The 27,035-nt window shown below is 57.7% G+C and overlaps 2 protein-coding genes across 24 annotated transcripts in view; one reads left to right on the top strand and one right to left on the bottom strand.

The window, feature by feature from the left end:
* The window catches only part of Atp2c2 (ATPase secretory pathway Ca2+ transporting 2), a 49,000-nt gene extending 42,141 nt beyond the window's left edge, over positions 1-6,859 (top strand). For 5 of the 7 annotated variants that reach the window (XM_021256598.2, XM_021256597.2, XM_021256599.2 and 2 more), the window contains 4 exons: positions 745-892; positions 1,678-1,776; positions 1,937-2,046; positions 2,751-6,859. In XM_021256598.2, coding sequence (XP_021112257.1) covers positions 745-892; positions 1,678-1,776; positions 1,937-2,046; positions 2,751-3,147 — 754 coding nt within the window. In that variant the 3' untranslated portion in view covers positions 3,148-6,859. Of the gene's footprint in view, positions 1-744; positions 893-1,677; positions 1,777-1,904; positions 2,047-2,750 lie in introns of all 7 variants that reach the window. The other 2 variants (XM_021256601.2, XM_021256602.2) reach the window with 1 other exon arrangement.
* On the bottom strand, positions 4,055-26,335 carry Meak7 (MTOR associated protein MEAK7). Of its 17 annotated transcripts, XM_087197652.1 has the most exons (12): positions 23,339-23,447; positions 22,847-22,921; positions 19,441-19,549; positions 19,279-19,340; positions 19,019-19,143; positions 18,088-18,307; positions 16,305-16,535; positions 15,865-16,009; positions 12,447-12,875; positions 10,777-10,895; positions 9,284-9,463; positions 7,304-8,803 (listed from the first exon to the last, which is right to left on the bottom strand). In XM_087197652.1, exons 5-12 carry the CDS (start codon positions 19,042-19,044, stop codon positions 8,678-8,680), a joined length of 1,476 nt encoding a protein of 491 aa, XP_087053778.1. In that variant the 5' UTR covers positions 19,045-19,143; positions 19,279-19,340; positions 19,441-19,549; positions 22,847-22,921; positions 23,339-23,447; the 3' UTR covers positions 7,304-8,677. The 17 variants fall into 17 exon arrangements, 15 of the variants coding, with proteins under 15 accessions (XP_087053778.1, XP_087053680.1, XP_021112264.1 ...); XR_015445977.1 differs by lacking the exons at positions 19,019-19,143; positions 19,279-19,340; positions 22,847-22,921 and adding an exon at positions 4,055-4,186 and having other exon boundaries at positions 7,876-8,803; positions 23,339-23,457; XR_015445970.1 differs by lacking the exons at positions 19,019-19,143; positions 19,279-19,340; positions 22,847-22,921 and having other exon boundaries at positions 7,304-7,618; positions 7,876-8,803; positions 23,339-23,457.
* Positions 26,336-27,035: the final 700 nt, after the last annotated feature.

Below are 27,035 nucleotides of genomic sequence, written 5' to 3' on the forward strand. Positions count from 1 at the left end.
GCCTCTGCACAGCCAGCCAGGGCTGCAGGGATACAGGCGCGCTGTCCTTCTCCATGGGCAGGGCCCGGGAAACAAGTGTGTCACACTTGGGGAGAGAGGAAGCAGCCAATGATCCCCTCTTCGCCAGGCCATGGCTTCCGAGCAACACTCAAGCCCCCACCAGCTGCCTTTCCCTCAGGGGAGAGTGTTCCTGGGTTTGCTTCTGTGATTGGGCCCCATCCCCCATTAGCCCGCTGGCTTCGAGGGCTGGGCTTTTGTCCTGGGCCCGGCTGGCTGAAGGACAGCTGGAGGCCTGTGGGACCAAGCGGTTGGCTTAGGCGTGAGCACCATCTCAAATGTGGCTGCTCCTACGGAGGCTAAGGCCTGGTTTGTGTCCCCAAAGTGGGAGAGAGAAGGGGCAGCCCCTGCCCAGTGTTCCCTGCGAGGGCCGCAGCCAAGGCTGGATCCCAGGTTCCTGGGCAGAGCCGGCTGCCACACACAGGGTGAGGCGCACCCTCCGTGCCTGGGGGGCAGAGCAGGGTCCTGTGTCCCCTGGGCCCTCGGGTTAGGAAGAATCATGGGAAGGTACTGTGTGGTCACCCTCACTCTCTGGGGACAGCGGCAGCCAGGTGAGGATGGAGAAGGGAACAGGCCATGGAGCGTCTGGCAGCAGCCACGGGCAGGGAGGACGGGGTGGACCAGGCTGAGCGCGACCCATTCACGCAGCCTGGTTTAGCTCAGTGCTGTGTGTCTTGTCCCAAGCAGCTTGGGGGTGGAGCCCGTGGACAGGGACACCCTGGGGCAGCCACCACGGAGCATGGAGGACACGATCCTGAGCAGGGCGGTCCTCCTCAGGATCCTCATGTCCGCCGCCACCATCATCAGCGGGACCCTCTTTGTCTTCTGGAGAGAGGTGAGTGGCCTGCAGGAGCTGCCAGCCAGTGCCAGGTGGGGTGGCAGATGTGTGAGGGAGCATGCGAGCTTCTTGGGCCAGGAAGCCACAGGAAAACTTAAGGACACCCCTGTCCTGTCCTCTGGGGACATCATCTGGCTCACCTCCCACGGCCTGCAGGCTCAGGAGCCACTGGTGGAGCCTGGAAAAGAGGCAGGGGATTGGGCACCCTGTCACCCTCTGAGGGACCCTGTGTGGTCCAGAGGACACCAGCTGTCCTCACCTGGGCCTCTGCATCCCCCCGGCTGGGAGGGTCCTACAGTCCTCAGCGTGAGGGACACACGGTGGCAGGACCCCACAGGGGACACAGGGCTCAGGCCCCACCCAGCTGTAAACACTCACTGGCAGGGTGTGGGGGGATCAAACCAGGCCTGAAGAGTCCTACCGGGAACAGCGGATCCTGTCAGGCTGGGGGTGTTAAGGCAAGAGTGGCCCAGAACCTCCCAGCCCCACTCCTGTGGGGTCCTGGGCCCCTGTCTTCCCCGGAGGGCACGACCTCGCGGGAGCAGGCGCCTTCTGGAGGGGCAGTGTCCCCTCACCCCGGGCTGTGCTCACTGTAGCAGCAGGGCGGCAGCAGGGCCCAGGACACGGGGGCAGCACTGCAGGTGTGGGCAGCCATGGGCTGCGGGGTGATGTCTGGGGAGCACCCAGCAGAAGGGTGAAGGGAGCCTGCACGGCCTCCTGCTCCACCCCTCAGGGGAGGCACCGCTCCCAGATCCCCCACCTCCCCAGTACCTGTGTCCCAGGTCCCCGAGGACAGAGCCAGCACACCCCGCACCACCACCATGACCTTCACGTGCTTTGTGTTCTTCGACCTCTTCAACGCCCTGACCTGCCGCTCCCAGGTGAGCCGGGGCCACTGCGTCCCCTGCCAGGCTACCCTCCCTCCCACTGAGCCCAGCCTGGACCTGGCAGCACGGAGCAGGGGACAGACGTGACCCTGCCCAAGCCGAGGCCCCCATTCTCCCCGCAGACCAAGCTGATCTTCGAAATCGGCTTCCTCAGGAACCGCATGTTCCTCTACTCGGTCCTCGGGTCGCTGCTGGGCCAGGTGGCCGTGATCTACGTCCCGCCCTTGCAGAAGGTCTTCCAGACGGAGAACCTGGGGGCCCTGGGTGAGCCCGGGGATGGGAATCGGCATCCTAGCGCCCGGCTGCAAGTGCAGCCCCTGGAGTCCTGGGCTCAGCTCTGACGTCGCCCAGCTGGGCCCTGGGGCTCATGTTCCTTAGACATCAGCTCAACTGGAGACAGGGAGCAGAGCCACCACCCATGCTAGCTGAAAGGGACACGGCTGAGTTGAGACTCCCATGTGTTCTCAGCCAGGTGGGCCGGGGCAGGGACTGTCCCTCAGCCTGTGGCAGAGGGCAGGACCAGGCCAGAGGGACGAGTCGCCCTCCCGGACCAGGCTGAGCTTGCCTCTGGCCACCGCCACTCAGGATCGGAGGGCAGAGGAGGCTGGGGAGGCGGCCGCCCAAGACAGTCAGGGTGGCTGCAGCTTCAGCCCCACTCCCCAGAGTCCGGGGCGGCTCAGCGCCGTGAGGCTGGACAGATGAGACTGCAGGGTCCAGCTGAGGTGCCAGAGAAGACAAAAGGAACCAAAACCGGTTATTAAAGGGACGTTTCCACAGTGGGGAGTCGGAACCCCAGAACCCTGGGCGGGGGACACCTGCACGCAGCGAGGCCCAGAGGAGCCTGGGCGCCCCGGTTCCCTTGTCCCCCTACTTTACCCAGAGGGAAGCCAGGCCGGGTTCCGTGTGCTGAGAAGGACAGGGCTGCTGGCCGGCTGCCTCTCACCCTCTGCTCGCTCCTCCCCCTGCAGACCTGCTGTTCCTAACTGGCCTGGCCTCGTCCGTCTTCATCTTCTCGGAGCTCCTGAAGCTCTGCGAAAAGCGCTGCTGCTCCTGCGCCAGGAAAGCCCAGGAGCCCCCCGAGCACCCCTGAGCGGCCGTGCTGCCCGGGGTCTGTGGCCTGCCCTGGACACAGCGGGCGCAGCAGCCCATGCGGCAGGCTTCTGGGCGATCCCTGGAGCCTCAGCATCTGGCCCTTGGCACTGGGCTCTGGAGGAGCTGCAGGCCATGCTGTGCTATTTATTAAACCACAGCGGTTTTTATTGCGCTCACTGGTCAGGTCTTTGGGCCACAGGGCTCCCGGGGAGAAGGAACACCGGGCCCCACTGCCGGCCACTCCGAGGCCCTCGAGGGGTGGGGGTCCCGTGAAGTGCTGTGACAGAGCCGGGTGATTATTTTAGGTTTGCTCCCCAGCACAAAAAACCAAAACCAAAATCCCAAAGTATGATTTACATCATTTACATAAAATGTAACACACACACACAAGTGTATAAACACGACGACAGTTCAAGGCAAAGATGGCTCAGTATCTAAAACCATTAACCTCATATTCCCTATTAATAACTATGGAAGGAAGGCAGACCTGCTAAAACAAAAACCCACCTTTATACAAAACTCAACATCTACTCCTGGCAAAAACTCTTCATGACACACATGCAAATGGATACTTCACAAGAGAAAAAGCAAAGGCCAGCACTGCGCTGAATGACCAAACTCTAGATCAGGGGTGGCAAACCTGTGGCACGCGTGCCACGGTGGGCTGCTTGTATCGCTGACAACTCTAAAAGGTTCGTCATCGCTGGCCTAGATGCATGGCAGCAAGAGGTAGGAATTGAAGGATGCCTTGCTGTTTTTGATGTGGAAGGATTTGCTGAAGCAGTCAGTTGAGAAAAACACAGGTGAAGAACTGGAAGAATGAGAAATTATCCTTATTTCTAGGTATGTGACTGTAATGGCTACACACTCCTAGAGTTCCGATAAATTATCAAGCACGCAGTAGTGGCATTTCCCACCTGGAGACCTGGGACCAACAGCACCACCCAGTCTTTCACAGATGTGCGTTCTCGGCCGCAACCCCCAGGGTTCCCCCAGAAGCGGGGAGCGGAGCCCCACAGTGCATGTTTTGGAAAAGCCCTCTGGGCAACCCTGGTGTGTACTAGGGTTGAGAACCACTGGGTGAACAACTCAGGTAATGGGCAAAACTACAGAGTCAAGAGCTTCCTACAACTGCAGGGCCAACGGCCAGGAGAAGCGGGACTGGCGGGCCCTGTGTCCCCTCCTGGGACAGCGTCCATGTCACCAACCCTCAGCCTGACACAGGCCACTGAGGCAGACGGATCCTGAAAACGCCCACGCCGGCTCCCAGCAGCAGTCACAGCGTTTTCGGGGAAAACAGGCGCCCACATGCCTGCAGGGGAGTCCAAGAAACAGGAGGTGAGAAATAGCTCTTATTTTATCTAACCCTAAAACACCAATTAAAACATGAGAGAGACTGAGTTTCATTCAGAAACTCACCAGGTGAGAAAGTGACATTTTAAGTCAGGAAAAAGTGTGATTTTTTTTTTTTTTTTGTACCGGGGATCGAGCTCGGGTCCTTATGCTTGCACAGCAGGTGGCGAAACCACTGAGCTAAATCCCTGGCCTGAAAAGGTGTGATATTTAACATAAAAGGTATTGGGACTTTAGGGTAAGATGGAGGTATATCTGAAAAATGCATTTTGAATAGACCAAAGATGCAGAAAGAGCCATGAAAACAGAAGAAATTGTCTACTACTTTTCTCAGAGTGAGGATTTCCTAAACTGTCCATCCCAGAAATCTTCAGAGGAAATGACAGCCAATGTGACATAAAATTTATGAACAGAAAAATGCCACAGTCAAACCAACTAGAGAAATATTTACCATACACAGCAAATGCTGTCATGCTTTGTTTATAAAAAGCATTCTTCAGGATACAAAAACATTTTAAAAATAGCTCTTCTCTAGACTAATAACAACTAGCTGGGAAAATCAAGACAATTCCATTCTCAACAGCTTCAAGCAAAACAATACCCAAGAATCAACCTAACCAAGGAGGCAAAAGACCTCTACAAGGAAAAGTATGGAACACTGAGGAGAGAAGCTGCAGATGCTGCAAGGTGGAAAGATCTTGTTCACGGATCGGCAGAATATTGTTAAAATGGCTACATCTCCAAAAATGATCTACAGATTCAGTGCAATCCCTATCAAAATTCCAAAGACAGTCTTTACAGAACTAGAAAAAACAATCCTGAAATCCATATGGGAACACAAAGGATCCAGAATAGCCACAGTAATCCTAAACCACAAGAGCAAGGCTGGAGGCATTATAATACCTGACCTCAAATTATACTATAAAGCCATAGTAACAAAAACAGCGTGGCACTAGCACAAAAATAGCCATGTAAACCAACAGCACTGAATATACAATGCAGAAACAAACCCACACCACTGCAGCCATCTGATTCTGACAAAGCCAAAAAGACGGCCTCTTTGAAATTAGATCCCTATGTCTCACCCTGAACAAAAAGTAATTCAAAATGGATCAAAGACCTAGAAATAAGACCTGAAATTTTGTAACTGCTGGGAAAAACCACAGGGGAGACCCTTGAAGCCATGGGCACAAAGACTTTCTGAACAGGACTATAGTTCCTGGGGCACAAGGAATAATAGCGAGAGTCACAAACAGGACCACACCAAATTAAGTTTCTGCACAGCCAGGGAAACCAACAGAGTGAGGAGAGCCCATAGAATGGGAGGAAATCCCTGCCAGTTACTCTTCCGGCAGGATTAGCATCTAGATTATACAACGAACTCAGAAAATTTAACACCAAAAACTTAAAGGGCCTAATAAATGCCAAGTGAATCAAGCAGACACTTCTCAAAAGCAGTACAAACTGCAAGTACATAAAAAATGTTCAACATCTTCAGCCATTAGGGAAATGCAATCAGAAGTACACAGATTCCACTCCACCCCAGTCAGAATTCTGATCATCAAGAGTTACAGAAACAACAAATACTGGCACGGATGTGGGGGAAGGAACGCTTCCACACTGCTGCTGGGAATGCAAATGAGCACAGCTACCACTGAAATCAATACGGAGTCACCATACCATAGGGATACTGCGGACCCATGTTTACGGCAGCACAATTTATAACAGCCAAGATACAGAGCCAACACAGGTACTCAGGAGATGACTGGGTAAGGAAAATGTGGTATATGTACACACAACGGAGTAGTATTCAGCCACAAAGAAGAATGCAATTATGGCATTTGCAGGAACATGGATGGAAGTGGAAGTCACATTAAGTGAAATGAGCCACACCCAGGAAGACATGTATCACATGTTGTCCCTAAAATGAGGAATCTAACAGAGGGGACATGAAAGTAGAGGGAGACTATTATTAGACAAGAGGAAGGGAAGAAGGGAGAGAGAGAAAGTCGGGGGAAGGTTATAGGAGAGATGGATGCAATCAAAATATATACATGTATGGGAGAGTATTTTAATAAGGTTAAACACCACAAAAGCACCCCTGCAAGTCAGTGGCAAAAAGACCCACACCCTAGAAACCAGACCGACACAAATAACTTTCCAAAAGGGAAGCTGCTCGCCATCACCCAGAGAAATTCCAAACGACAATCCTGCCGCACTAGACTGCAACAGGGCATTGCAGAGGATGTGGCCGCGCATGGGGATTGTGAGGCTAGAGACTGAGCTCTGGAGGTTTATTTGTCAGCATCCAAAGCACAAAACAGCACGACAATCTGGCTGCTGCCCAAGACAGGCACAAGGCGCTCCCTGCTGCAACCACCAGCCCAAACCAACACTGCCCCCGTGTGCACCGGGTCAGGGCGTGCCACGGTAGCCTGGAGCAGCCGAAGAAGAGGGGGAGAGCTCGTGTGCACTGGAGCCGAGCCCACGAGAAAACGACAGCGGAGGGAGGGCTCCCACTGTGCGAGCACAGGCAGAGGACCTGCCTCTCCTCACACCCATCTTTCTTCTTACCATGTACACGCATTAATTTTTAAATAAATGTATGGTGGGGAAATAGCCACATTTTTGACATGGCCTGTATTTGTTTTTTAACCTCTTCCATCACTTTCTGGGCCCCACTGGTCTGTACCTGCAGGGTGACGCTGAGGCTTGACATCCAGAATTCTCATTTCAGTTTCTCAAAAGGACAAACTCGTTTATTAAAATGAGTTTTTCAAACCCACACAAGGGACATCGGGTTTGGGGACCCCGTGGATGGCACAAGCAGCTTTGTACGCTGAGCAGTTTGTGAGGACAGGGAGGCGTACAGAGTGGCGCCCTCAGGCCAAGCCCCACAGCTGCCCCTTGCCTGTCGCAAGAAGGCAGCACCCTCTGAGACCGAGTGCCTGGCGGACGCCCCCCACCCTGGGGTCCTCGTCGGTGAGCCACACTGGCTTAGGCCAGGTGCACAGTGCCATAACCTACCCTGCCCCGAACACAGCAGCTAATGCAGGCCATGTAGACCTGTAACAAGTGAGGTATTTAACTGCATTTTTATTTTAAAAATCCAAAACAAAGTGATCACCAGGAGCCCAATTCTTTGGACCGTGGTGATGACTGAGGACACAGTGTCCTACCAGAGGCTCACAGATGCACCTACGAGACACTTCAAACCAGCGTCTTCTCCACAAGCTCCATCAGGGCTGAGTCCTTGGCTGGGTCAGGCGCAATCCCCCCATCCCATCCAAGACAGCACTTTTCTTTTGAAGCCCATTTACAAGGCTTTCTGCCTTAGTCAGGGATGGCTATGGGGCAGATTTGATCAGAATCCTGGTAGAAAATTCAGCCTCTGCAAAATGCAAACCAGAGGCCAGGTGTAATGGTGCATGCCCATAATCCCAGAGCTCAGGAGGCTGAGGCAGGAGGATCGCTGTGAGTTTGAGGCCAGCCTGGGCTACACAGTGAGTTCAAGGCCAGGCTGAACTACATAGCGAGACTCTGTCTCAAAAACAAAAGCAAACTGGCTCCATTTAGTATGGCTTTTCTTAAGGCAAACTAGAGGCACTCACAGATCCTTTTGGGAGGCCCTCCAGGGCAAGGACTCACCCCTAAGTCGTTCTTCGGGCCTGGCGCCTTGGCCCACTGAGGATGAATCTCCAGCACTTCGGGACCCAGGAGTTTGTTTGGTCCTGGTGTCCACTGAGCAGCCTTCCCCTTGAGAAGCCGCCACAGGCAGCGGGTGTGACGCACGAGTGGGCTATGATTCAGCAGCTGGTACCCAGAGTCCAGAATCCGGGCCAGCCTGAACGTCCCCAATGCCTGTGTTAGCAACAGAAGTGCGACTCTGCTTCTCCACAGATGGAACCTCACACCTCCTGCCAGGCTGACTCATTTAAACACGGGTGAGAAGGCCGGAAACGGAGCCCTAAGGATCGACACCTACTGAAGACCCACGCCACACAGGGCCACGCTGCCTCCAGCCTCTCCAGCTATTTCCCCCATGAGTGGGATGTTTGTTTTTGAAAAATAAGCAACCCCATCCTCTCCTGTGACAGAAGCTCATGTCTCCAACAACCGAGCATGCCAGCAGAGCTCCAAACATCTCAGTGTCGTTGGGTCCCACTGGTACAAAATGAACAAGTATAAGGCTGAGCTGCTAATTTGACACACAGCGTTTCTGGGTGATAAACCCCCAACCAATATGCGGGATTTTCTTGGCATAGGCTGTGTTCTGATACAGCATATCACAGACAACCTGGACACGGTCCCCCAGGCAACATGTCCAAGTTAGACAACATGGGAGCGGAGGGGCGCAGAGGGGAGGGGAGGGGAGCGGAGGGGATCCAGGACCTCGAGCGCCACCCAGCAGGCTGTGCGTTCTGTCTTCCGCCGGCCGCGTCCCAGCTGCTCACTGGTCGGCACTGTGGCTGTCGGGGATTTCCGGGAACCCTGCGCTCTGCCGAGTCCACCCAGTGGCCTCCAGCAAAATCTGAGCCCCGGGGTCCACGTCGAGGACGCTTTTCTTACCCTTGGCCTTGGGAAGAAAGGTGGTTGTGTTCGTAACATGCAGAGAGACCCAACAACCAGGACCAGGCAGTGGCTTCCTGCCCTGTTCCTGCCGGCCACCAGGGGGAGCCCACCTTCTGCTGCTGCCGGGAGGAGACGAGGGGCCCAGAGCAACCCCCAAGGGCCTCCCCCTGGGGTGCAACTGCTGTGAGTTACAAGGTGGTGCGGGGCGTGCCGTGGGCCCTCGGTGACTCATTCAAGGGCAGAACCAGGGAACCACAGGTCACCCCAAGCTCCCGGCTTGCAGGTGCGCACGGCAGCAGCCCCGACTCCTGAGCAGCTCACTACCACCCAACTGTGCCTGCGTCTGCCGGGGATCCCCCCACGGGAACGAACCTGGGCAAACCAACTCCAGATGGAAGGGCAGAGAGGTAAAGCCAAGGACGTGGGGAAAGCTCCCCTCCATCCGCTCGGGGCCCTGCCACACTTGCCAGGGTGCTGCACCCACCAGCTCTGACTCCACGGGCTCTCCGACGGCCCACACCTCCATCTTCTCGAACCGGAAGTCCTCCTCGGCGGACAGCTGCGGGCTGTCGTACGTGGTACACGTGGGCTTGGCCTTGCTGTGCCCGTTCCCGAAGTCGGCGTCCACCCACAGCCCGAAGTAGCTGTGCTGCCCTCCCATGCCCTGCAAAGGAGTCCGGACAGCGTGGCATCAGTGATCTCAGGGCCAGGAACTCCAGGATGTGAGCCAGCCCGAGCCCGAGACCCAGGGAAGGGCAGGGCATGCGGCTCTCTCGGTTCTGCACTGCAAACCGGATCAGGGCCACTTAAGTTACTGCAGCAGTCACGATGTCCCCCGACACCCACGGCACAGCACTCACGAGGCTACACTGAAGCACTGGGACCCCAGGCCCTGAATGTCCACAGGGGACAGGTGGACACAGGTGACCTGGACAGCCCCTCAGGCGGCCAGCAACCTGAGCCCAGAGCACGCAGCTCACTCAGGGCTGGGTGTCGGGACAGAGGACAGGAGCAGGCCCAGAGGGGCGACCCAGGCCATCTTCCTGCCACAAAGCCTTCCCTCCCGCCCCCAGTCCCGTCTCCTGGAGCACTGGCCGTGCCCTGGTTCCCAGCTGGGGCAAGGGGAGCCCCAAGCATGAGTCAGTCGGTTGCTCCCCCTTACAGCCGCTTCTGCTCCTCAGGCCTGTGACTAGCACCTCCTGGGGACACACAGGCTACTGATCCAAGGATGGGGGCCTTCTAGTGTCCTGGTCATGGCCCGCCTGGGGCAGCAACATGAAGAGGAACCCCAGGCCCCTCCAGCTGACTGAGGGCATCGCCTTCTTAGCCCCTGCAACCACAGGGCTCAGGGTTCCCAGAAGGAGACTGGTAGAGGGGGAGATGCTGGGGGGCGGGAGGCGGGCACAGCTCCCGGCCCAGCTGAGCGTCTGCCTGTCGGGGTGTAGATCTAAAATGTCCCCGGAAGTCTTGTGTTTAGAGGGTGAGTGGATCCTGGGGTGCTGTGCGAATCCACGGAGGAGCTCACTGAGGTGCTGTCGGGAGGGGCCACTCAGCCCGCCTGCCCCCCGGCCGGCCCACTCAGGCCCAGGCCCTCAGCCTGCAGCCCTCTTCCTCTCCCGCCTGCTTGGTCACCAAGCTGAGGAGGAAACCAGTGAGCTGCTGCTGCCGCAGTCTCCCCGGACGGCGCCTCACTGACAAGGCCCCAGCCCAGGCCAGCAGCCTGGGGTCCTGCACCCAGACCTGACCCCAGCCACGGGGCTGTCATCAGCACTGCCCAGACCACAAGTCACAGACCACGTGGGAGCCGTTCGCATCCCAACCCTGAGAGGCCCAGCTGAGGCCACAGCCTTCCCCGCAGGGGACCCTGGCCTGGTGTCACAGTCCCAGCACTGAGACGGGGCACAATGAGGGACCTGGCCCCAGGAGAAGCAGGACGCCCCCACCAGGAGTGCTGACAGGAAGGGGGAGGCGCCTCACCAGCCCGTTGGGGATGGTCTGCTGGCTGTGGTTCAGGTACATGTAGTGGTCGTTGTAGCCCGTGGGTGTGTACACGGCCATGCTGGGGGCAATGGAGAACAGGAAGCACTTGTTGTCCCCTAGAAGTAACCAGAGAGCAAGCACACGGGGTGACTGGGTCTGCGCTGGGCACAAGGCGCAGCCACTGGGCTCCGGCTTGGAAAATGCGGCCGTGAGGCAGGGCGAGGCCCGCTCACCCCTCTCAGCGGACCCCAGGGTGCCCCACGGCTGGAGTGGACACCTCAGCAGGTCCCAGACTCCACACAGGATGGGCCCTAGTTTCCCGGAGCCCCAGTGCAGGAGCTGAGGCCCCCAGGACAGAGGGACACCCGCAGCATCCTGAGCGCTGGGCCCGAGGATGGGCAGCTGCCCACAGGGCTGATGGAAGCCGGGGGAAGCAGGGCAGGAGCTCAAATTCACAGATGGGTGGGGGGGCACTGGAGGTCCAAGGGGCCTCGGGTGGGGGATGGCCCTGCGCAGGCAGGGCAGCCCAGGAGCAGGGCACCCGCCAAAGAGGCCAAGGACAGCCTCAGCCGGGGCGCATGGCAGGGCAGCACTCTCAGGGCCCTCTGAGCACTGAACCCTGGAGAACTAGCACTTTGCTTGGCCCTGATAAGGGTGCTGATGAGCAGCATCAACTGCACCCCATGCTAGGCGACCTGACAGGGCCACAGTCTCATCCAGACAGCCTGCTGCCCTCAGCCGAAGCTGCACAGGGACCCTGACGTCAGTCACGATACCACTGCTGGTGTGATGACACCTGCCCGCATGGTGCCAGTTCTGAGTTCAGGGAGCTGAGGCCCAGAGAAGCAGGCACCATGCCCAGGCCAAAAGCAGGTGCCCCTGGCCCTGTCTGCCAGCTGCATGGCCTTGGGCCATTTCAAAGCTGTTCACCCACTGGACACTTCAGACCCAGGGCCACCACACTCTGCCTGATGCTGATCCTAGGGGCTCCACCTGAGGGCAAGCCGGCCTCCACTGAGCCCTCCTCCACATGTAAGTGGCAAACGTAGCTCACGTAGGCCTACACTCAGGAGGAAGGCTGAGCCACCTGCTAACACCACCTGGGAACCAGCAGTCTGGAGCTGATGTCCGAGGCTACAGAGGAGACGCCCTGGCTACAACCACAGTTCTTGGGGCTTGTGTCCTACAGCCACATGGCCTCCATCAGGCTGCCCGGAGGACACCCCATGTAGGGACACAGGCTGGGGGGGCCAGCAGGCAGAGGAGCCAGAGACAATGGCTGTCCCCAGAAAGGCTGCCTACAAGGTCGGGACCTGGGTTCAGGGAGGGTTCCCGCCATTCCCAGAGCTAAAGATCTGGCACTTTCTGAAACCCACAATGAATCAAAGTCTGGATCAACCAGACCCAGGGGATGGAAGCACTGACCCTTCCCCTTCCGGCTCCTTCCATCCAGGCACGAGGTCATGCAGGAGCCCCCATGTGACGATGCAGGCTCTGTGCTCTCGTGCTCCTGTCACCCACTGCCAGGATATGGAAGACCCCTGAAACCACCCTAAAGTGGCACCATGGTTTGCCGCCCCTAACCGGGTCCAGGAAACTCGGAGGAGACAGAGCCGCCTCCCCCCACCTCCACGCCACCCCTCGGGGATGGGGTCATCTTGCCTCACCTTGGAACTGCGGCTTGACCTCCCAGGAGCAGGAGGCGAAGCCCCCGAACACGTGGCCGCTGCGGTCCTCCAGGAGGGCCAGGCAGGGCCCACGGTGGGTGACACGGCCACACAGCTGCGAGAAGCTCTGCCCGTGCAGGTGGGAGGCAAAGAGCAGGCGCCAGCAGTGCCGCTGCCTTGGGGCCAGGTGGGAGCTGAGGAAGATGACGGCCAGCACGTCCAGCAGGCTCGTCAGCTCCTGCCCCGGCTCCACCTGGCGCTCAGGGACCAGCATGGCGAGATCCGGGGGCACGCCTAGGACAAGAAGGCCCCTGTGGACCACCACGCTCAGGAACATGGCCACACGGGGGACCCTGAAGACCCAGTCCTCGATCGCAGCTCGGTCACAGTTGCCCTCCAGCCACTGAGGCCCCTGCAGCCTCTCGCCACCTAGAGGAGGGAAGCCACTGTCACTGGGGTAGGACATCACCTGGCAGTGACTGCCTACTGCTGCCTTGGCCAATCCAGGGGGCACGGGCCACGTGACTGTACCCCTGGCAGAGGCCGTGCTGGACCCTAGATGCACTGCAATGCACCGATTTCTACCAATATTCAGTATGAAAAGTGACTGCAAGATATCTCAGAATTTTTTTTTTTACACTAATTGCCTGTTAAAATTGCATGTGGGATATATTATTAAAATTAACTTTTTTTTCCCTCAGTACTGGGAGTTGAACCTCGGGCCTTTGCACTGAGCTATATCCTTTTTGTTGTTGTTTTGAGACAGGATCTTGCTGTGGAGCCCAGGCTGGCCTAGAACTCTCAGCAATCCTCCTGCCTCAGCCTCCCAAGTGCTGGGATCACAGGCCTGCACCACCTTACCCAGCTCCCAGCTCTTTTCGTACTTTTTATTTTGAGACAGGATTTTGCTAAGTTGCCCAAACGGGGCTCCAACTTGTGATCTTCTTGCCTCAGCCTCCCAAGTGCTGGGGTTACAGGCGTGTGACACTACAGGTGGCTCTGTTTACTATTTTAATATTCAAACTTCAAAATTCCACAAGGGGCCCTGTGCTTTACTTCTGCTGCTTGGTGCCAATCTGAACAATTCAACTTACACCCCTTTGTGTTCCCTTCCTCTCGGAGTGCATTTCAGAGGCCCTGGGAAGGCTGGGCCCTCACAAGGCCCAGGCCTGAGGCCTCAGCCATCCAGACCTTCGAGAGCGACACCAAAACCACCCATCTGGGGGTTCTAAAGCCCTACAAGGCCAAGGACGAGAGGAGCTTCTGTATTTTAAACTTGTACACACGTGCAAAGCTTGATTCACAGCTCTCCTAACTCCCTGCCCATGGAAACTGGGGATCTAAACTCAAATGACACTGTTTTCTCTAACTCATGCCCTTTCTACTTACCAAGGCTGTGTCTAGATGTCCCCCAAAGCCTCATGGAGTCATCAGTGGGGCTTTTTGGAGGTGGCTGGATCTAGGGTGAGTGCTGCTGGGACTGACTGATTCATGGTGCAGTGCCAGGATTAGGAGCGCTAAGGTTATGGGTGGAGTGCTGATAAGATGTAAGACAGAGCTTTGCCACCGGGCCCTCGCTTGCTTGCTTTGCTGCCTTCTGCCTGTCATACACTGTTTCTCCTCTGCGATCGCCCTCTGCCAGGCCACCCTGCCTTGGGGCCAGCTGATTATGGACTGAGACCTCTATGAACCGTGAACCAAATAAGTCTCTCCCCCTTTTCTTCTCCTCCCACCCCTTACCAGGGATCAAACTCAGGACCTTGCACTGCCAGGCAGCCAGGGCACCACTGAGCCCCATCCCTGGCCCAATCTTTCCTCCTTTAACTCTGGGTGTTGGGTATTTTGTCTCAATAACAAGAAAAGTAACTAACACACCAGGAAATGTAGAAACTGGGTTCCTTAATCTACTTCCCACCATCTACCATGGTTCCAAATCTGTATCATTTCTGATTCAGCTATTTTTCAAATACATTTCTCATTACCTGTGTATTACTTGAAATCTTAAGGATAATTTTAATTGTTCAACTTCAGTTTTTCTACTTAAATGTTCTATTTTTATGGTTCTTTTTTTTAAAAATAGTGATAAGAGGTCACCCATAAAATACTAATTCATATATATTTTTGTTCTTTCCAAGTTCCAAATACTTTAATTTTTGAAATACAACTTTTTAAAGGGGCATTTAAAAATCTGTTTTTATAATAAATGTGTAGCACATTCACAAAGTAAGTGTACTTTGCAAAAAGATTCACCACGAGGTACTATTAAAATCCCAATTTCCCTATGTACTGTTTCTTACCCAACAATAGCAGAATACATGTTTCTCAACTGTATGTCAAACACCACACAAACCAGAGCATATTACAGGCTATGAAAGATACCTTAATATATTTTAAAGGATTAAAATCATAGATTTGTGGGCCGGGGATTTAGCTCAATGGTTTTGCTGCCTGCTGCGCAAGCATAAGGACCCAAGTTCAATCCCCAGTACCAAAAAATAAAAAACAAAATAAAAAATAAAATAAAATCATAGATTTGTTCAACTTTAATAGAATGAAATTAAAAATTAATAACAGGGGCCAGGGATTTAGCTCAGTGGTTCCGGCGCCTGCCTTGCAAGTGCAAGATCCTGAGTTCAATCCCTGGTACCAAAAAAAAAAAAAAATTAATAACAAAGCAATTTGAGCAATTCATGAGCATGTAAAAATTAATATCTCTAAAGAGTCAACTGGCCAATGAAATCATAAGTCATTAGAAAATACAAAGATGAATAAAAACAGAACCATAACATTTACAATGTTAAAATTTATAGAATGTGGATAAAGTAGTGTTTAGAGGGAAAATTACACCTGCCAAGGGTTATAGTGAAGAAGAAAGATCTAAATAAATAATCTGAACCAGAGGCGGTGAACCTGCAGCCCCCGCCACAGCAGGCTGTTTGGTTCATTGAAAGCTCCAACAGGTTCACCATCACTGGTCCAAACACTCACCTTAAGAAAGCAGGAAAATCTGGGTACGGTGGCACATGTCTGTCACCCTAGCACTCAGGAGGCTGAGGCAGGACTGTATCACTGTGAGTTCAAGGCCAGCCTGAACTACATAGTGAGACCCTGCCCGCCCCCCCAAAAAAGGACAAGCACAAAAATAAAGGAAACAGACTAGAAAAATGGCAGAGAAAGAGGAAAGAAACTAAAAGTGAGTTTTTTGAAAAGATCAACAAAAACTGAGAAACCTTCAGTTAGGCTGACCAAGGTCAAAGAAGTCTCAAGGGACGGAAGCTGGGACAGCACACCAGCTCCTGCAGAAAGAAGACTACAAAGAAATCCCACAGTCCGGGAGCGCGGCACAGGCCGCCCACTTCCTGTCTTCCAGCCACCCGACCCGGCCCGGCTGTGCTAAGGCCAACAGCTGAGCACTTGCCTGGAAGCTTCAGCTCGGACAGCAGCTGGGCAGCCAGCGCCTGTGTCCTGGCAGGGGCTCCCGGGGCCTCCTTCCCGGCCCAGCCTCGCAGCTCTTGCCTGTGGCTCAGCACGTGCACCACAGAGCCCACCAGGTCCTCTGTGAACTGGAAGGTCACAGCGTCACCACGAAGCACAGCTCCACCACGGCCTGAGACCTCCCCATGCCCTGCGGGGAAGGCAGTTTGCTCCCACGCTGCTCTGCGGGCAGGTGGGCCGGCTGCGCGGCGGAAATGGCCCCTAAGCGGTGTTCTTGCTTCCCAGGAGACACTCGGCTGCCTCATCTGTCCCAGAAAACTGACCTCGACCAGTGTGTGGGCTTCCCGCAACTGGGCTCTGCACAGTGCCACCACCCATCACTGTCACTGTCCTCAGTCCCCACCCAAGGGCCCTGAGCCACACCTTCCGCACTTCTCTGGCCTTCACGGGACCTCCGCTGGCAGAAATCATCTTCAGGATCACGACACTCCTCTCCTCGGAGCTTCCCCTGAGCAGGTGTGACAGCGACACCGTGAACTGCTCCCGGGAGACGCTCTGGCAGGATCCCTGCGCAGGGCCAGTCCCGCACACCTGCCGCATGCCGTCATAGAGCCTGGCGAGCATCTCTGGGGGAAGCGCCTCCCCGACGTGGCTCTGCTGGGGACACGCGGAGAAAAGACTGGAGGGGCTGGGAGCTCACATAGGTCCATCCTGCTCCTGGGAGGCTGCTCCCATCCCCGCCCAGAGCCCCACGTCCCTCAAGTGCCCTGGGGCCCCCTGCTCATCACTCTGCCCAGAACAGCAAGCTCCCGAGCCTGTCTGATGGAGGACGGCTGCTCTCCACATCAGCGATTTTCAAGTGTATCCGCTTTTACTTCGTAGCCCAGTTCCGAGAGCTCATATACATTTTAGCTGTTCTTACAGAAACCTTAAATTTAATTTTTTTTTTTTTTTTTTTTTTGGTGCAGGGGATCGAACTCGGGTCCTTGCACTTGCACAGCAGGCGGCGAAACCACTGAGCTAAATCCCTGGCCCTGTTAAATTTAATTCTTAACAGCTTAAACAATAACATTCTGTAAATGCTGTTTTCCTTTTGGCCTCCAGCATCAAACCTGCTTTGGCCCAGGGATTACACATAAGTGGAAAAACAGGGCATGAGGCGCAGTGCCTGCACATCAGGGTGGCTGACAGCTGGCCACCTATCTGCCGGCCACCCCAGTGGCAGTATTGTGTCGTTCATGTAGGGCAGGCTGCAAACGCCCCTCAACGCAGCTTCCTATTTCTGTGGGTGTTTCCAACACTCTCCTGCCACTCTGCCTCTAATTCCTTCCCGACTCAAAGCGGAGCCAAGGTCTTCTGGTTCTCTCTTGGGCTTGGGGCCCACCCTGCAGCCAGGGCTCCCCCTGCTGGGCAGGCTGCACTAGCGCAGCTGGGGGTGCAGCCCCAGCCTTGCACTGCTGACCCGGAGACATACATACATGCACAAGCACACATCAGTGTGTGCACGACACAACTGTGTCCCCCCAACCCCCTGGCAGTTCCTCATCTGCAAAAGGAGCATGGAGGGGGTCCCCAGGGCTCCCCATCACTGCTGTCTGTGCCTCCAGAGGACAGGCAGTTAGAGCGACTGCACACTGCACCCCCACCCCCTCAGGGAGAGGAGCCAAAGTCCCGCCAGTGTCCTGCTCAGTCAGAGCCCCAGAATGTGAGCTCAGAAGCCCCAGAATATGGGAATGGGCAGTTTTAACCCTGCAAGGTGACCCTGGAATGTGAGGCTCCAGTATCGCATGAGGCGCTCCATCAAATTCCTTCACGTCAGACCCAAGTCCTAGAGGCAGCGGCACACCTGAGATGCTGCGGTCCCTTGAGCCGGGCAAGCCCAGCTCCAGATGGTCACCCGCTCTCTGGGGTGGCAGCCAGGAGACACGGGGCCCAAGGGTGTCACCTCGAGTCAAAAATGCTCAACAGTGAGGCAATCACGATCCACCCCGAGTTCCTTTCTCTAGTCCAGAGCCAGCACCGTGCCGATTTCGGAGGAGGGGAGGCTCTGTGGAGATGTCACTGATGGCTCCTCTTTGCCCCACAAGGGCAGAGTAACTGCCTGGGAACTGCACAGGCCACAAAGCCAAAAAAACATGCACCCTTCAGCCCTTCACAGAGAACCGCCCCGGGGTCCCCCTTGGCCTGAGGGCCATAGTCTACAGACCCCTGGCTCCACACTGGCACCGAGCAACAGTGTCGTTCTTGCCTGCAGAGCCTTCAGGGAGAAGGACCTGGGTGAGGTCTCCGCACCGTCTTTCTGCGACGACAGGGCGTCAAACAACCTATCGATCTCGGCCTGCTCCTCGGGAAGAAACTGGGAGCAACAAGTCCTCCCCGAGTGGCTTTTGCTGTTCCCCATCTTTCCTGGTCTTGGGAGGACGTTTCTACGAAAGGCAAAGAGACAGGTCAGAGAGAAAAGCCCACACCTGGCACGCACAGAGGGTAAATGCTGGTAACTGCGCAGTCAAGGGGACAGGGCGGGCTCGGCGAGACCAGCAGATGCCAGGAGAAAGTGGGAGGCCCATCCTGGCTCCTGCGTTTACCAGAGCAGGCACCTAGGGCTCAAACGTGTGAAAACACCACACCCCCGCCGATGGAACTAAAAGGGGGGCTGCATTTTAATCAGTCTAAACATTATTTCTTTAAACATTCTGAACCTGAACGCTCCCAAGCATTTGGGTGAAATCGTCCCCCTGAAAACCTGCCCTTCAGCACATGGGCTATTGGAGAAGTGGCTCCTTTGCGATCCTGGCTCCTCTTCCTCCTAGCTGTGCAGTCTCAGGCAAGTTGCTGGGCCTTTCTGTGGCTGGGCTTCTGCATCTGTGCAGTGGGAACGGTCGTGGCCCTGCCCGAGGATGTGCCAATGCGCCATGCCATCCAGAGGAAAGGGAAGAGCACCTGGACGGCCTCACGGTCAGGTCCCGGCCCAGCCTCTCCCTCTAGCACCCGCGGCAGCTGACCGGGGCCAGCTCACCGTCACGGCCCTCATCACCGAAAGAGACCAGATGCCCATAGACCGGGGCCCCAAACCAAACACACGAAACACACAGACAAAAACCCAGGCAAGGGGCAGGCGCTGTCACGTGCACTCCTACCCCGACTTCCTTTCAGGAGGCGGCATGGTGAGATCACGAGAGAGCCAACCACCTTGTCCACACAGGCAGCTCGGGAAACTGAGTCAGTGCTGCACAACCTCCAGGTCAGGCCCAGGTGGCGACACCTGACAGGCGGGGAGCAGGAGGAGGGGCCTGCCATGCCGCGGCACCACTGCCCACACCTCCACGGAAAGCGATGCCCCGAGCCTTTCCGCCTCTCCCTCCCGCGAGGGGACGGCCACCTGCCCAACATTTTCCACCTTAAAGTGTGCGGTTTGGGGCCCTTCAGTCCATTCGCTGCATTGGCGACAACCACCTCCACCTGGGGCCGAAATACAACCCTCACGTTGCAGGAAGCCTGGACAACCCCACTGGCATCTCTGGTCGTGCCCCCTCCCCACCGCCGGCAACCACGAGTCTACCTTCCATCCCTGGCTTTCTCTACACTGGACATTTCAGGTCCATAGCTTCTGTCACTCGGCTTCACAGTTCCCAGGCCCGCGGTGGCACAGCTGGCTGGTTGGCATTTCACTGTAAGGTCACGGGACACGCCCACGTGTCTCCATTGGTAGCTGAGGACCATGTGGGCTGTCCTGCCTCTGGCTGTTAGGGACAGTGCTGCATCCGACCTGGGCGAGCTCAAGCCCCACAGGGCAGCAGGGTCGCCGGCTCCCACGGTGACCTTGTGCCTGGCGTCTGAGCATGCCCAGCTCTTCCCCGGCCCCCAGTAAGGTTTGCTGTTGCTACTGCTGTCTTTTCCTTGGGCTCACCCTCGCAGAGGGGCCTGCCTGAGACACGCCTTGCTCCTGATGTTCCCCAAAGCGGCGGGCAGAGGGCGCCGGGAGCAGGACCAGCCTGGCTGGGGGCCATCACTCACGGGCCACTGACCTCCAGGCTCACGCTCAAGTTTCCCAGCAGTAGAGGAGCCAAGGAGGACACCCCCTGGGCAGGCTCAGTGCCCAGCAAGACAAGGCTGACCCCACCTCTAAAACAAGGGGTGTGCAGCTGAGCCCCATCCTCCCAGCCCAGGCAGCCGCCCAGGGGACAGGGTGGCCACGCTGCCTACAGCTCCGCCCTAAGGCAGCACTGTCACAGGGGACCCGATGAGGAGAGGAGTCCTGACCCAAGTCTGAAACACCCAGTGAACTTGGGGGGATGAGGAGGGTGTGGCCAGCAGACAGGGTTCGGTCAGGGAGAAGTGGGTGGCCCAGGTCCTACTCGCGGGGGGCTCAAGATCTTCTAATTGGTGTGAATTTGCCAAATCACCAGGAAACTTGAGAGCGCTCTGCCCCTCATTACTCTGCTGAAACCACACAGAGGAACAGGCACCATGTGACCACCTCGTCCCGAGGCATCACACGCATCACTTCCTCGGACCTCAAAGCCTGTGATGCAGGGCAGGTCACCACCGCCCCACACGGCAGGCAGAGCCCAGGGGAAAGCCGGGCCCTGCAGCGGCGGAAGCCAACCCGCCTGGGAACCATGGGGTCCACTCGGGCGCCAGCACCAAGTTCTCCAGGACAGAGTCCTTTCCTCGCCCGCCAGCTCAGGGCACGGGCTCCTCCTCATCCTCCTAGCCTCTGGTTTCCTGGACTGTGGCACCTCAGCTTCCCTGGAGCCCAGGACAGCAGCACAGGCCGAGCACAGCAGCACGGGCTGAGCACAGCAGCACAGGCCGAGCACAGCAGCACAGGCTGAGCACAGCCCCCCTACACCACCTGGCCCTGGCCGTCCTGCACCTGCTGCAGTGTGAACCTGGTGAGCTGGGCCCGCCCCCAGCGCTGCTCTGAGGAGCTGCAGGCTGGTCCCTCACTCTCCTCAGGTTGCCCGCTCAAGAGTGGGCCTGGGAGCAAGCCCCTCCTCCTGCTTTGTCCTCCATCGGGGACGAAGTTGGGCACCCCAAGCCACCTCTTCCCCTGCTGCACGCCCAGGGTCAGAGTCTGCGGCAATGGCACCTGTGGGCTCCAGCCCAGCAGCACCTGGAAGCAGCCTGGCTCACAGAGCCATCAGGAGCCAGGGCAGCATTGCTCTCCCCCCACACCCCACCGCCCCAGGCTGCGGCACCCTCACCGTGCAGCCCACCAGTGCCAGGCCACAGCAGGGGCTCGGGACACAAGGGACAGGAAAACAAGCCCAGAGCCATCAGGGAAGCCACCAAGGACAACGCCACCTCCAGGACCTTTAATCCAAGAAGCCACTTCACGCAAACAGACTGATCGAGCTCCGAGGGACACAGCTTCAAAGCCACCGAGGCATCCGTGTGTCCAGGGGTTCTGCCACTAAGAGGCCACCGGTCCACCCTTCCTGACACCATGCATTCAACTGTCCACGTCACTCGGGCCAGGCCCCAACCGAGGTGGCTGAGGCTGACAGAGAAGCCCGGTGAGGGTGGGAGTCCTCAGGCACCAGGACGCCAGCGCAGGAGGCAAGGCTGGGGTCGGTGGAACAGAGGACCTTAGGGATACAGGGCCAGCAAAAGGGGCCCCAAGGGCAGGGACCCTCTTTGGCCTCCACCCAGCCTCCTTCCCCTCCTCCCCTAGGACAGGCTCCCCGTCACGGCCTGAACACAGCAGCCTGGCCGCCAGCCAGACCTCACAGGGCCCTAAAGGGGCTATGAGGAAGGGACAGGCCAGGGAAGCCAACCCCGCCAGGCCTTGACCTCTGATCAGGCAGAAATCTCTTCCATCCACTGCGGAAGGAAGTGAAGGCCTTCAATCTGCCCTTCACTGCAGAGGCAAGATCCTGAACTTCCTGTCCCCAACCGGCTTTCTGTGTGTGTCACCCTGGCACGCGGGACAGCCTGGCAACCCCACATTGAGTCTTCTCAGAGCAGGACTCGCCTCAGTTACTTTAAGGGTACATCGGGATTGCTGGTGCCAGCAGGTCTCGGCTGGAGGCAGTTTTGTCTCCCACAGGACAGTGGCAACAGCCTAGGACATGGTGGTTGTCACCCGTGGGTGGGCAGAGGCCAAGGATGCTGCCAAATGTCCTACAGTACACAGCAGAGACCCCATGACAGAAGCATCTGGCCCCAAAAGCCGGCAGAGCCGAAGGTTAGAAGCCATGGCTTTGAAGAACGCAGGGCAGGGGTGAGCAGTGGGGACACCCTGAAGGAGACTATATTCATGACCCTGCGGCTCCCACACATGGGGCCAGCTCTGTAGTTAGGATGTAAACAAACCCGGGAGATCTCGGTTCACATGGTGATGCTCAGTTTTATCACTGTGGGCACCTTGCTAATTTCAAACCTTAACAAAACAGGTCTGAGCTGCCGCATGCCTATAATCCCAGTGCTTGGGAGGCTGAGGCAGGAGGATCTTGGTGAGTTCAAAGCCAGCCTGAGAGACACAGTGCGTTCAAGACCAGCTTGAACTACATAGCAAGACCTTGTCTCAAAAAAAAAAACCACAAAAAATAAATAAATAAATAAATAAAAATAAAACAGTAGCTGGGGATGTAGCTCAGTGGTTCCGCTGCCTGCCTCACAAGCACAAGGTCCCGAGTTCGATCCCCGGTACCAAACAAAACAAAACAGTAGCCCCTGAGGCTCACAGTAAGTGACAAAGGCCCTCTGCTTGACCACACTCCAGTCAGACTCGGAATCCACCTTAGCCAGAACCTTCATCCTCCATATCCGAGCATTCTCATCAGCTGGCCATCTCGGCTCCCTGCCTGGCCTGTGACTCCCAGTGGCGTCTTCAGTGGGACTTCTGCCAGCCGAGCCTATCCCGAGTCCCCGGAACCCACGCTGCCCTCCAGCTGTTTTCCACCCAACCCCGCCCTGCCCCTGCTCCAACACCTCGGCAGGCTGTCCTCCCTGGGCCTTACAGGTCGGTGAGTCAGGGCTTAGCGTGAAGCACGCTGCGGTCCAGGTGCGAGGCTGCGTTCCCGGACGACGCGGGACTGGAAGGGCCAGATGGGCAGTGTGGTCAGCCAAGGGCCCCTTCCAACCCCATTCACGCCCCAGAGCGCAGGGACCCCGCTAGGACCTCCCCGCTGCCTTGGCGGCTCACGCCTGGGCTAGGGGCTCACGCCTGGGCTGGGGGCTCAGCAGCCGCACTTCCGTCCCTGCCTGTCCCGTCCACAGCTGGCCCGGGCCCCGGGGAAGGCGCCTCTGGGACCCTATCGGGACCTCACGGCGGAGCTGGGGTGCTTGTGGGCTCCCGAGGACCGCGGGGAGCCTGGGCCTCTCCACCGACCTGTCCCCACCTCCCCGACTCGGCCCCGAGAGGCGCGGCACCCACGGCAACCACCGCACCCCACCGCACGCACCGCCCGCCCTCAGCTTGGATCACTCGGCGGGGCCCGAACCGAACCCACCATGCCTTCCGGTCTGGGTCCGGCAGCCTTCGGATTTCCCCTGGGGGGCCCCCCTCCCCTCCCAGGCAACTGCGCTGACCGATGGTCCTGTACTCCAATCGCACAAGAGGAAGCAGGGGGAGGAGCCCCGAAGAGACGTCGGCCAATGGCGATGCAGCTCATGGGGGTGGGCGGATTGTGGGCGGGGCCGAGTACCAAGGACTCCGCGCCAGGGCCCGGGCCAGGGCCGGGCTGCCGGAATGGGGGCCCGAGGCAGAGGGTGGACAAGGCTGGCCTTGACATCACCGGGCAGAGTGGGCTGAAAGGACAGCGGGCGCAGCTGTCAGGCGGAGACCCTGCCCCCTGGCCCGGCCCCACAGATGGGAGCGGGTACTGACAGCCCCGGCCCGCTGGGCCTCGGAGGACCCCGGGCCTGGAGCCGCCCTGGCCTCAGCCACGGTCCCCAGCTCCGGCTGCTCCCTGCGTATTCACCCAGCTGGTCTCCCCGGTGCCCTCCCGGGCTGCCCTCACCATTCCCCCAGATGTCGCCTCCATTTCCTGCTGTGCGTCCGCCTAGCCTCCGCAGGCCACCCCTGCAGCCGGCGGACCTGGGCCAGCCCTTGACCGCGGCCCTCGGGGCATCCCCTGCCGGTAGCTGGCTGTCGCTTTCTCCCCCAGGTGCTTCCGCTGGGCCTCTGCTGCCTCTGAACCCCGACCCCGCCCGCTTCTTCTGGCGCCTTCTGTTCACCCTACATTCTCCCGAGGCCACACCCTTCCCCACCTGCCCGCTGTGGTGACCCCAAAGCGCAGCCAGCCGGAGAGCCTGGACTTGGACCCTGTGTCCACTGACTCAGAGCATCCCTGTGAGGCTGCTCCGCCGGCACCTCTAACTCAGCCTTGCCCCTCAACACTCCTTCCCCACACCTTTGCCCCTGCTCACATCCCCTCCCTGTCCGAGGACCTGGGGACCAGGGCAGACCTCCTGATACCCTCTTTGCATGCCTCCTCCAATCCACCCCCTCCTGGGGCCAGTGGAGCACTGAACACACACGCCTGCCTGCCCCCGGACAGTGAGGTCGCCTCAGTGGGGATGCTCGAAACCCGCCTGGCCTCTCACCAAGCATCGGTGACGGCTGAGGAAGTCTCAGTAACCGCTCCCTCTGAAGGACGGCCACTTTGCTACTGAGAACTTTGCTCTCCAAAATCAGCAGCAGAAATCTGGCCGTTTCAAATTCTGTGGGAAAGAATGACAGCTCCTGCCCTGGGGGATTGAAATCTCATCTGAAGTCCACCCGGGGCAGCCTGGGTTCCTGCCCAGCTGCAGAGCTCCGCACAAGCCATTTCTGGACACAGCCCTCGAACCCCCTTGGCCTGGGCTCCCCTGGGAAACAGGAGCGGGTCCACTCTGCAGTCCAGACCTGCTGAGGCCAAACATGACCCAAGCTCTGCCCTTCCTCAGGATCCTCAGAAAACTCCTCACCGTGGCTATGTGAGCTGCCCCAGTTAACAAACCCAACTTAGACCACAGCGGGGATCCTGAGGCCCACAGGGCTGGGATGGCGCACGTGCACACACGGCGCTCCTGTCCCAGGGCTAACTCTGCCCTCGTGGTCCCCACCCTCGGTCAAACCCACTGCCAGCTGGAGAAGCCAATAAAGGCAGGGGCAAGGGGCAGCTAGGGGCGTGGCTATGGATAAAAGTTGGGAAAAGAGAAAGGAAAAACAAGGTCAGGGAGAGGCTGAGGCGCAGATTCTGTAAGCAGGAAACCAGGTGGGGTAGAAGACATCAGCGGAATTTCTAGGTTTGAAGAGAAGTCAGAGGCTGTCTGCACATTTTCCTTTCTTGCATCAAGGGTTTGCTGCTTTTCCAAGCCCTTTCAGGACAGAATCCAGAGCCAGTTTCTTAGCAGCCCTCTAACCTGCCATTACATCCGTCACACTGAAGTTAGGAGACCCCCCGGGGCCACGCTTCGGGAAGACAGGGCCTCTTTATCCCCATGGCCTGGCTCCTTCCAGGGCCCTGCACCTGCCATGCCCAGGTGACCTGGGGGGATTGCCCAGCAGTCATTTTAGCAGAGCAGAGGGCAGAGCGTGGGCATGGTGCCAGGGGCCCTGCACTTCCAAGAAGGAACAAGGACTTCCGGAAAGACGGGTCTCGGTCAGGTTCCATCTGGCTGCTCCCAAGACAGAGTCACAGGAAAGGCAGGTGAGCCAGCATACGCCATCCGCCCAACCGGCCGAGTCCAGGAAGAGGACTCTGAACAGGGGAGCTCTGCCTGCAGCATGGCACCACAGGCCATCGGGGCTGGGCAGGAAAGTGGCAGGGAAGAGGGTCTCTCCTCTGCCCTGCTCCTGTCACCACCACCATGGGTCCCCCTCCCACCCCCTCCTAGGGAGCAGCTGCCCTGCCCAGCCCTGCACCCCCCTCCCGCTCAGCAACCGGAGCCAATGCAAACTGAAAACCCTGTCGCCCTGCTTCTGAAACCCCCAAAGGCTCCTCGCTAGGCCCAAGACCTTGCCCGTTTCTAACTCGCCAGCCCCAATTCCTGGTCCCACCAGGAGCTGCTGTCCTCCTCCCTCGGGCCCTACCCCTGGCCTGTGCCCCACCATGCCTGGCTCGAACCTTCCCACTCTCCTAGAAGTCCCCGCCTCAGGTGGCTGCCATGTTCTGCTCTCCTGGTTCCCATGTCACCTTGGCCTTCTGTGTGCCCTTCCCCCACGAGGGCACAGGCTGGTGGTAAACATACCTGCTAGCTTGGCTGTGTCCACAGCACGGAGCTGCGTGCCTGACACCTGGCAGCTGGCCAGAAATACCTGCTGCAAGAAGGAAAGAGCAGGGTGATCACAGGAAATCAAAGGACCCCAGCGCAGAACTGGGGAAGAGGGTGGTGCCAGATGCCTGCCACTGAGTCCACATGTGACACCCGGAGCCCCAGACTCACCCTCCAGAGCCCAAGAGGGGACAGCGGGGAGCTGAGGTTTGGCTGCACTTGCAGTGGCTTGGTTCCGGCTGGCCCAGTTCTCGGTGGCACCCCGCCCACGACGGAGAAGCCTGCCCTTCCAGCCTGCCTCGCTGATCTGGGGCTCAGGTTGGCAGTGACTTCGCACTCCTAGTGCCCCAGCCTGTGGGGAAGCCCTGGGCCTCACACTGCTGCCTGCCCCTCCTGACCCTTTAAACTGGAACAGAAATATAGCCCTTCTGCCTGAGGGCAGCAGGCCCGGCCAGCTGGCCAGTGACAGCTGGCGAGCCGCAGCCCTCAGACAGCATCCGTCTGAGCCCGGGGCCAGCATCCCTGGGGAAGCACAAGCACAGTGACCTGTCCCCAGGTGATGACCCAGGAGTAGCCTCGGCCCTCGAGCTAGCATTTGCCACCTGCCATCTGTCCCTGTGTCCGGCCTCCAGCCCTCAAAATGATTGCACTGCAGGCTACAGAGCCATTTCCCGCTGTGGTGCCGCCCCAAGGGCAGGTGCAGTAGTGGCCTGGAAGGTGCAGGCTTAAAATAGGATTAGATGTGGACAGCTGTGCTCTTGCTGGCTGCTGGTGTGGCGCCACCCCGTGGCCAAAATGAAAACAGCGCTCTGTTCTCCTCAAGTTTTTAAAAGTTGGAGATGATTTATATTTCTTGAAATTGTGTACAGGAACCACAACTGTCCCTTTTTAAAAAGCCTGTCCATAGTGCTGCTCCATTGCTCCCTGGGGAGCCCCTGAACCCCCCCC

This window comes from Heterocephalus glaber, unplaced genomic scaffold (genome assembly GCF_053883595.1).
Source record: "Heterocephalus glaber isolate CG9 unplaced genomic scaffold, H.glaber_assembly_v1.0 deba00000071, whole genome shotgun sequence".
In the NCBI taxonomy this organism is placed as follows: domain Eukaryota; kingdom Metazoa; phylum Chordata; class Mammalia; order Rodentia; family Bathyergidae; genus Heterocephalus; species Heterocephalus glaber.